The sequence below is a fragment of the Henckelia pumila genome, chromosome 2, assembly GCF_033568475.1.
Source record: "Henckelia pumila isolate YLH828 chromosome 2, ASM3356847v2, whole genome shotgun sequence".
In the NCBI taxonomy this organism is placed as follows: Eukaryota; Viridiplantae; Streptophyta; class Magnoliopsida; order Lamiales; family Gesneriaceae; genus Henckelia; species Henckelia pumila.
The window spans coordinates 142,606,802-142,617,685 of NC_133121.1; the positions used below are offsets into that span (position 1 = coordinate 142,606,802).

General features: G+C 35.6%; 1 protein-coding gene across 1 annotated transcript; it reads right to left on the minus strand.

The window, feature by feature from the left end:
• Positions 1-251: 251 nt before the first annotated feature.
• On the minus strand, positions 252-3,659 carry LOC140878867 (uncharacterized). The gene is made up of 10 exons (XM_073282491.1): positions 3,501-3,659; positions 3,002-3,246; positions 2,631-2,835; positions 2,455-2,545; positions 2,224-2,369; positions 1,894-2,137; positions 1,700-1,804; positions 1,415-1,597; positions 1,120-1,321; positions 252-918 (listed from the first exon to the last, which is right to left on the minus strand). The coding sequence occupies exons 2-10, from the start codon at positions 3,222-3,224 to the stop codon at positions 422-424; spliced, it is 1,896 nt and encodes a 631-aa protein (XP_073138592.1). The 5' UTR covers positions 3,225-3,246; positions 3,501-3,659; the 3' UTR covers positions 252-421.
• Positions 3,660-10,884: the final 7,225 nt, after the last annotated feature.

Sequence of the window (10,884 nt, forward strand, 5' to 3'; positions counted from 1 at the left end):
TGCAACGGATATTTTCTTGAAATATCAAATAATTATTATTACTTTTTCATTTCCATCTTCAATAATTCAGTTTCAGACGAGCACGTTGCTTGTTTTTCAAATTCAAAAAAATGTAGACCATTCCACAATCATTCGTGCTTTAATGAGTCAGAATATATTAATTTCAATTTAATAATGAGACAACTGTTTTTTGTCAAATAAATATTTTGATTTTAAGAAGATGGTTAAATAAATTGGAAAAAGAAAATGCATACTGTAATAATTGTTTATATTTGGAATGCGTAGAAGAAACAACAATATGGTACAACTTGTTGTAAATCCAGAATTGTGAGGTGTTTGTTTGCTCACAAAGATTTCAACACCAAGCCAATACAAAGAATAATCTGGACTACAACTTGCTCAAATGGTATGATTCCTTTTACTACTGTGATGCTTTCAGCACCCTAGGCATGGTTGTAAGGCCATATCCGAATGGAAACAAGGGATCGTAATTTGAATCGCCAACGTTCATCGGGAGCTGGTCGACCGTCCTGAACCAAGTTCGCGCGAGTTTGCCCGTAAAACCATAGTCACCAAACAGAACATCAGCTATGCCTTGGCCTTCTGTGCCTGGGAGCCAAGCAGCAACTAGTGCATCCATCTTTTCTAGGTGAGGCTCCATTACAACGGGGCGTCCCGAAATGACGATCACCACGCATTTTGTAGCTCCACATACATTTGTGATCGTCTCGTAACCAGGCTCGGGTATGGTCAGGGTGTTGCTGTCGCCAAACGACTCTACGTAAGGGAGCTCACCCACGACTACAATGGCGTATGAGAAGTCGTTGGAGTTCACGTATTCGGCACTAGGATTCTCCCTGTAGACGACTTCTGTGAGGGGATCGACGGTGTTTGTTACAGCAGTCAAGATCGTGGTGCCTATGAAAAAAGGGTGAAAATGTTAGTATTGAGTCGCGCAAAATAGATGTTTGATTGTATGATTCAGAAAACTTGATTAAAATGTGACATTTGGAGGTTTATACAGCAGAAAATATTTCTATTCTGCCATCAACTAAAAATTTTTGGTAAAACGGCAAATATTAGGTATTGCAATGGGAAAAGATGAAAATGGCTTAGTACCAATGGTGGTGTTTCCGGATCCTCCGTTCCATTTGATAGTCCATCCCCCGCACTGGTTGCCTATGTCATCTGCATGAGTTCCAGCAACAAGTATCTTTTCTGATCTCTTTGGAAGAGGAAGTAAAGGCTCATCGGCACTTTTACCGTTCTTCAAAAGCACAAGTGATTTCCTCACTGCTTCTCTAGCCAATTCTCTGTGCTCCTGTTGAAGCGGTAAAAGAAAATTTATGGGTACAAAACTAAAAGTTTGCAAATGTTAATTTCATTACTCGTAAGGTTTGCTGTAAATATGGACCTGGCTTCCAACATGATGCGCCAAGCTAAGATCAGCCATTGGATTCTCAAACAGCCCCATCACAAATTTGACCCTTAAAATCCTCCTCACAGCATCATCAATTCTGCTCATAGGAATCACATTCTTCTCCACAAGTAAGGTCAAATCGTCGATGAACTCTATGAACTCCGTCGGGACCATAACCTACAATCAAAACAGGGGAACCCGAATCAAGAAATCGATCATTCGACCTACCAAACTTCATTTAGATTAACTCAACAACAACAAATACGCGTCTTCGTTTACCATGTCTATTCCAGCAAGTATACTGGCTTGAACAGAGTAAGTATAGTTAGCATGTTCCGGGGTCGTTATACGATCGATACCCCACATATCTGATATGACAAATCCCTGAAGTTCAACCAAGAAAAGATGGTCACACTTTAATTTTTCCGAGCTATATTTTCAAGTAAATCAACATGTTTAGCATCATTTTTTACTTTGAATTTAAGTGTATTCTTAAGGTATCCTGTTATTAGATCCTTGTTGGCATGCATCTTTATCCCATTCCAGCTTGAATACGAAACCATGACCGTCGCTACGCCCTTTTTAATCGAGTCAAGGTAAGCCGGCATATGGATGTTTTGCATCCCATTCCAGTCTATAATTGTGTTGTTCTCATTGATACCATTAGTCGTTCCACCGTCTCCCACGAAATGCTTTGCACAAGCTGCAACTTTTGTCCTTTGATATATGAAAAACAGCTACCGATAAGCAAGATACTGAGATCCCAGATCAAATCAAAAGCTTTCATATAGTTTATAATGTACCTTCCATCAACAAATGGAAATTTGTTGGGATAATTTGATGGAACATCTCCTTGTAAACCAGGGATAATCTCAGTCATAGCTCGAACAATTTTATTATCTTCGCTATAGCTTTCGTAGCAGCGTCCCCATCTAGGATCCCTACAAACCTGCAAAGACAGGATTTATGAGTTAGTCAAACCTGTTTTTCATAGATCAGAATCAAATCTATGAAAAACATTAACTTCGGTTTACCGCGATACAAGGAGCAAAGGCATAAGGGATTCCTGTGGCTCTAACTTCAAGAGCTGTTGCAGCACCTATCTTCTTAACAAGCTCAGGATCCCTGTCAATGTTTCTTCAAAGTCAGTTCCCATCTGAAACAAGAACTTTTCGAATCCAAGAAAATATCGATACGGATTGCGACTTGCCTGGTAACTCCAAGACCAACATTGTGAGGGAAAATAGTGGCACCATAGACATTATTTTGTCCATGAACAGCATCAATCCCATATATCATCGGAATCCCCAGACGGGTCGAAAGAGCACCCTTTTGAAATTCATTCACCATATTCACCCAAGCCTCGGTCGAAGCCCTTGGCGCCGGTGCACTCCCTCCCCCGCTCACAAGGCTACCTGATCATTGTTTTTTCACAGTTCAATCCACCATGTTAGTTCGTTTTTAACAAGAAATCCACCCAAAACAAGTATTGGCTCTCAGATGAAAAACTTTCTCGAAAATATATGACAGGCCAAATGAAACATTTTTTGTGAGAAATTTAACAAAACGGTAGAAATTTACCGATGAAGTATTTCTTGATGTTATCTTCATTTGCAACTTTGCGCTCAATCTGTGTCATCTGTCCTATCTTTTCTGCAAGGGTCATTCTCTTCATCAAATCTTTGATTCTAACACTCAGAGGCTGTTTCGGGTCTTTGTATTTCAAGTACTCCGCCTCTGCAAAACCAGCCCAAAGGCTGAGCACCACCAGCGCCGCCGCCAACTGCACCGTGAGCCTCCCCATTCCGGCCACCAGTATCACCGTCCTGTAACCACGATACAACGTATTTTAAGTCAACTTTTCGTCTTCTCTTCTATGGGTGCTTTGAAGCAATTCTACAATGCATTTATTACTCCCCCATTAACGCAAATGTATCAAATTTGTATGTTATTATATTACTATCAAGAAATGAATCATGAAAATATAATCTGCCATCACTTCTCCTTATCCTGAATCTTGAAACAGATTCACGCGAAAAAAATATCAAAAACTTGAACTTTACCGATTCAAGAAACTTACTTCCCAGTTACAAAAACTGCAAGAATCGAAAAGATTAATGCAATGCGTTACAAAATCTTCAGTGGGAAAAATATCTAGTCGATCTGCTCCAAATCTCTTGCCCACATGGTGGCTTTATATAATCGAGCCATCGAGGGATGCAATTTTACACGGTTTCTTTCCTAATATTTAATAGTTTAAATTAAATTAAAGTAATTGGTGGGCTTGTCAAATTGGTAGAAAAATTTGCGAAAATGGCATTAAAATCTATGCAACTTGTTATCCGATTCCAACTTGAGGACGTGGTTATTTTATCAACTCGCTTAATGAATTAAATTCAATGTTAGAAATAGACGCAAAAAATAAGATATTATTGTTTAGTGGATAGCCATCTTGAGTCCCATGTGCGGCGGTCGTACTATGAAAATATAATTCTAAAATCGAAAACGTGAACAAATTTTGGTTTTTTATTCCAAAATTTCAATATATATGTGCACCAGCATAGAAGATAAACATGATTGTGTATTGCCAATGAGATCTTGACCTAGTGGTTAAGACTGGGGTCCTGAAATTACGAGGTCTTAGGTTCGATTTTCGCTGATTGCGGGTAGATTTCATAATTTATTTAGGTAGATTTAGGTACTTTCTTAGCTCGAGACAAGGACGTTTCGAGTCCATGCTCAAGTCTCGTCGGTTGTGCGGGCAAAATTTCACTCTTTAGTGTTGCAACATGATGTAATTTTGATATTCGATTCAATTTGTACTTAAAAAAAAAAAACATGATTGTGTATTAAGCTAATAAAAGATCCATATGTGTTCAGACATGAACCCTCACGGTCCCAAATACATTGCATATATTAGAAGGAATACACTAGAGTGGTCGGATATGATAGATGGAATATTTATATTAGTATCAATACGATTGCATTGTATAGATCTTAAATTTTAATATATACTTAATTTCAAGTATTGAACTTTTTAGATACAATGTATTTTTGGGTATAATTTTTTCTAAACATTACAATTTGGATTAGAGAAACGGATTTATAATTTTAGAAACATATCGTTTGGTTCGAGTATGAGATAAATAATACATGGATAGGTAATATAATGTAATATAAAATAAAAAAATATAATAGTTTATATAATATTTGATTTGATTGATAGATTATAGTTTATTTGATTTGATTGATTAAATTTTATATAAAAATAATAAATTATTATTTTTTTCTTTTAAGAATAAATAAAATATTAATAATATTATTTATAAAAGTAATATAATAATTTAAATTCAATATTTTGATTGACGTAAGATAAATGATTTGATTGATATAAAATAAATACTTAATAGATGGATAAATAGTATGACGAGAAAAACGTGAGATTTGATAGGATAAGTTATACATGAAATATACCGTACCAAACGGTACTTATAATAATAGTATAAAGTTTAAGTTTCAAATATGTATATATATATATATATATATATATATAAATTTTCTTGATTTGAGATGAATTTTATATCAATTTGCATGCATCATTGTAAATAATTGTGCTAATTATTTTTTATTTTTAAAATATGATATACATGATTGAATGTTAGATCAAGTTGCTTGCGTGCACGAGTGCAATTTAATGATTTTTTGTTTGCTTTTTTATTTGTAAATAAATATGATCGGATAAGCAAGATTTGTCGTCAGATCAAGTTGCACGCACCAATGCCATTTAATAACTGTGTATATTTTTATTTTAAAAATAATTTTGACGAATCAAATATATGACAATATAATATAGAGGGTTCTTATATATTTTGAAATCATATGATGCGTGAACAGAATCATATGATGCGTGAACAGGTTTTTAAAATATCATATTCATTCATTTCATTTATAGAATTGAATTAAGCGGGAAAAAATACCGTCATCAATTTGCAAACGAGACAAGATATTATATCTGCTTAAAAATTTCTTGATTTGCAATACGGCAAACTTCGGAAAATAACTCGTTCTCTCGCTGTTTTTAAAATATTTGATTCACGTACAAGAAATTCTATATACATATTTTTGGTTTGTGAAAGCTAGGTACGGTGTTCAAATAATTTTAAACTATAATCTTCTCGAGCGAAAACTTGTGTTCATAAAAAACTTATGTAACATTTAAAAATAAATTTATATTTTTAAATTGAAAAAATAGAATTGAAAGGTGATAGATATAAATAATAAATAATAAATTTATTGAAATATAGAAAATATTTTTTTAGGAGAACCCGTAGATTTATTGAAAAATATTTGTTACGAGCTCAACCAACCACGAAAAAAATCCATCATTCATTTATAAAAAAAAATCATAATGAAAAAAGGAAGCAAAACGAACCACCTTATGTGCTACAATTATTTGACAATATATTCTCGCATATATATACTAGAAAAAGATATTTTTGTTCTTTTATTAAAACACCGAAATAGTTATTATAAAAATTTCATGCATTATAATAATAATAATAATAATAATAATAATAATAATAATAATAATAAAATATTATATTTCTAAGATGGGGTGGGTCATTAGGATATTTATATTTTTCTTATTTTCAAACTATTTTCATCAAACACGCTCATTTTCCAAATATAAAAAAATAGTAAGAAAAATTATATTTTTCTCATGTAACTTATGTTTTTTTCATTTTTATTTTTGTTATATCGATCAATATTTCACGGTATCATCCATTAACTAAAAATTTTAAAATTTTTAATATTTTTCATCAAAACACTAATGTGGCATCAAAAACCTCAGTATTTTTCAATAACGTGCATCATTTTTGGTGTAACACATAAATTTTCGGTGTTATATTAGCATGCACTCGGATAAAAAAATAACTAAAATCGTTAACGGACCGTTGACGCCGTGATAGGACAGAGGTTTAACTTGCGGGCTCCTCAAGAGACAAGAAGTCGATAGCAATCGTTCATTTTTATTGTGGGGACACACTCGCCAATAATTTAAGCGCGAGAGCTTTCGCTCAACTTGCTTCCACTGATTGTTAGCACAATTTAATTCGAAAGCGACTGTAATCCATCCTTTACCGCAAAGAAACATTGTGCCCATGATATATGGTAAGTATATACACACGTGTTAGTGACAATTCGCATGCATACATTTTTAACATAATCAATCACTTATAGCAAATCAATTAATCATTTCTAGAATTTACTAAAAATTAGTTTTTATAATAATTTTTATTGAATATTGAAATTTGAAAGGGTTGTTTTGTTCGTCAATTAAAATGATGCGCGTTAGTAACTATTTACTCCAAGGGGTTAGTGTATTATAAAAAAGTATAGATAAAAAAAGCATATATATAAAAATCGATATAAATTAATACTCGATAAATTAATAATTTCTATAAAATAATATTATTTTTCTCAGTCTCATTTTGAGCCGGTTTATTAAATCAATCATTTCAATTGAAAAGACCATTATATAAATATATGACTTCATCAATGTTATAAATTAATAATCTTCTAAAATTACGAAATATAACTATGACAAGTTAGTAAAATATGTTTATATTATTATTTGTTCTTTTTTGAAATCTAAATATAATAAAATTTTATCTTTAAATTTTCTCATTGCATCCAAAACTATGTGTTACATTCTCGAACTATAACAAAAAACTGTAAAAAGTATACGTTTTCATTAAGAGTGTTTCATTTCGCTTAACTGATTCTAAAGATGTTATATTATATTCAACTTCAAAATCAATAGGATTTTTAATTACGTTAGACAAAAACTCTGTACTTGCGAACATGCATGCATCATTTTCATATGGATAATCCAAAAAATTATTGTGTTGGAAAAAATTTTCTATTGTGTCTTGCTGAACATTATCATCCATGCTGAAATTGCAAGATTGATAGTGATATCCCGGTAAAATATCCCGAGTTATCACCAAATCCAAGTGGTTATCGAGAGTTCGGGGGAAGAGCTTATTAAACATATGATCAGGATCTCGGCTCTCGGGTAGAGAGCCCGGGTATTGCGTAAAGAATTGGATAAAGAGGTATGAGTCTCTTCCTTAAAATCCTGGGTGTAATCATGAATGGGTATGGGCTTTGCATAAAAATTTTAGGAGATATTTTACACATCTCTATGACTATAAAAAGAGGGGAACCAGCAGTCATGAAGGTACGTTCACTTGATTTCCCAAAAAAATACACATTCTCTTTTTCCTAAGCCCACTCCATACATCTTAGTCTAACTTAAGCATCAGAGTGGCGACGTCAGAAACCCTTTCGGCTCTTCACTTACGAGTTTTTTTTGTTTCTTGTGTGTAGACACCACTTGCAGAGGCGAGGAATCTCTTCATCTGGACTACCAGGGCTCTCACCCACGTAGTACCCGAGAACCCACTTTATGATCTTCGCATCACGCCGTTTGCAGGAAATTGAGTTATAAGACGTAGATATGGCGTACAGTCGAAAAACATCCCAGGAGAAAATATCTCTCTTTCTCTCATTGGGAAAATGAAATAGCGTACACTGCTTTGTTCTTGGCTCCTTCAATCGATTTTTATTGCTTTCTTAGCACTTTGTATCGATTTTATCACTGATTTCTCGTGATTTTGGTTGTTTTACCACACATCTTGGATCGATCTTATTAGCTTCACTCACGTTTTTCGCTGCAACTTCACTTTGGAATCTCTGCTTTTTGCTGGGATTTCTATCGTGAGTTGCAGATTTCTTCCTAGCGAAGTGAGGCACTGTAAAGAGACTTGGGGTGTTGGGATTTTAATTTCTTTGTTTGAAATCGTGATTTTACTGGGTTTCGCTTATGGATAGGGGTCAAAGAATTTGTTGTAGCTTGGTTTTGGGCAGGTGTATTGCTTGCTCTTAAAGTTCTCTTGGTTTCTTCTCTGCGGAACTTGAGTCCGAGGGAGCCCAACACGGTCAGATTGCAAATTTCGAAGCTCGATGTTGTCGAGCCTGGTGTGAATATCGTAAAATGGGAGTTTGGTAGGTGTTCTTGTCGGCAAGATGAAATTTCTCTAGTTCTCAACCTTGGGAATTTATCAAGTTTATCGAAGAGAGTCCCACCATTACCTTCATCCATGGATATCGTAATCGGGAAGTTTTTGTTCTTTATACCTCTTAATATTATGTTTACTTTCCACCTTATAATCTAACTTCTAAATATGTGGAAATTTGATTCATTTATTCTGGGGGTTGTACATGATCTAGATTGGGATAAAGGGATTACTGATTCTTTTATTTAAAAAAAAGGTTGACCCCGAAGGCGATTCCATTCCACATGAGTCAGAGGCACATTGGCTCATGCGGGGGTTAAATCGAGGGATGTGCACAAGCGACAGTGACCTGAAGGAGTGACCTGAGGGAGTGAGCAACATGGTCAACCCCTAGAGCATACCCCCACAATATTTCAGCAGAGAATATGCTCCACACGAGGATCGAACCCGCAATGCTGGAGAATTTCTTCTCGCGTCACCTCAGGCCTTACCAACTCGCCTATGCACCTGTGGGCTACTGATTTTGTTTATTCCTCCCTTTTATGGTGAATGACGTAGTAATCATCATGCTGGAAATTAATCACATTTTAGTATCTAAATCTAAAGAAAAATCAAGCAGCATGCTTATGGCGAAGAGAATTGATCGATGAGGAATAAATATACAATTATGTGTCTATCAGTTTCTGCCAGATTTTTTCAGCTTGGTTGTATGAGATTTTCCAATTACACATGAATTAAATTAATTAAAATCCGCTACACTCACTATCTTGGATTTTAACTCAATATATATGGATATTTCTGGAAAAGGCTTGGATTGGGTAGATTATGGTAGAAGCATTAATGGGGTGGTGATGAGCTTCACAAGTTGTGTGTATTTTACGTGTCGTATCCCACATGCATATGCCAAGTTCCATGGATTCGAGATTATATTGTTATGGAGATGTTTAAAATTTTGTATCATACAATATCATTCGAATTATGAGAAACTATTATCTTGGATTATTTCTTCCTCGATCTCATGATTTCTTGCAGCCACGCCGAGTTCGGGCATGTGATCTAGTATTAAGCCCCGCCAGAATTTATTTATCGGGCATGTGATCTAGCAGTAAGCCCAGTCGAGATTTATTTATCGGGCATAAGATCTAGCAGTAAGCCCCGCCAGGATTTATTTATCGGGCATGTGATCTAGCAGTAAGTGTAGTGCCTCATGGAATAGGGTGTCCAGACACACAAAGTACGAGACGTGAGCATAAAACGCTCAGCACGAGAGTATGAGTATATCGTATTATATAAATACATGAATGCAAGTGTACCACCTACTGAACTAGAGGCCAATGATCAGATAACAAAGACAGATCGGGCCCTGGTATGTAGCACGACGTGTCGTCACCTCAGGAGGTGGCTTCCATACCAAAATAACAATGGATACTCCGGACCCAAATCGATGGAAGTACATCCACTAACAGGATAGGGTAAAACCCTACTATCAGACATCTCAAAAGATATAGCTCAATATGCAAATGTATGCAGCATAAAATCATGTCATATAAATCATGTAGTCATATAATACATGCATACTCAGTCAGGATATCTCGAACAGTACTTTCATACCTCAACTACTAGGCAAGCTCTACCGGCTCTAGGTACACGCCTATAATCCGCACTACACAGCGAAATGATACTAATATCATTATATTACTCCAAAAGCCTTAACTAAGCTATTACATACTCATAAATATTTTTAGGAAGCAAAAGTTATACACGCGTCCATCGTCATCCCGTTGTTGTCGCTTGCCTAAAAACTAGGCCACAACTCTGCTACGACGCCTAGATGTAGTTGCCCGGTTCCATTTTACAAGATTAAGTGATTTTAAACATGTTAGAAAATGACATATAATTTTAAAAGTGTCAAAACATGTTTAAGGAGTCCTTATTTGGTAAAAATAAGTGGAAAATCAGATCCGAAACGTCCGAAAATGGTGGGATAGGTCCCGGGGGTCTTGGGGGCCCAAAACCAGTTCGAAAACATGAGAAACAGTTCGGAGCTTCCGATCTCAACCAGAAACAGGTGTCAAGGAGATTTAAACACGTGGCCAGATGCAGGAGATCGGAGCTTCCGATCCTGCGATCGGAGCTTCCGATCTCGGCCATCCAAAACGTGGCAAACATGCACCGATCGGAGCTTTCGATCCTACAATCGGAGCTTCCGATCGTGGCCTATAAATAGGCCATCCGAGAGCCTCGTTTTTCATACCAAATCATATTCTTTCTTTCTCGATTTTAGAGCATTCTAGGAGCTTTTTGGGGTGTTTCCGGCCTTCCTAGGCTTGGTCCGGAGGTTGGCGAGGCGCTCCAGGGTTACGGTGGAGTGGTGCCCAAGTT

Bases quoted from the DNA above. Each gene is read 5' to 3' on its own strand.
- LOC140878867 (XM_073282491.1), bottom strand. From the start codon at position 3,224: ATGGGGAGGCTCACGGTGCAGTTGGCGGCGGCGCTGGTGGTGCTCAGC. The intron at 2,370-2,454 runs GTAAACCGAAGT...CTGTCTTTGCAG, and splicing joins CCTTTGCTCCTTGTATCGCG to GTTTGTAGGGATCCTAGATG. The intron at 1,322-1,414 runs GTCCATATTTAC...CCGCTTCAACAG, and splicing joins CGCATCATGTTGGAAGCCAG to GAGCACAGAGAATTGGCTAG.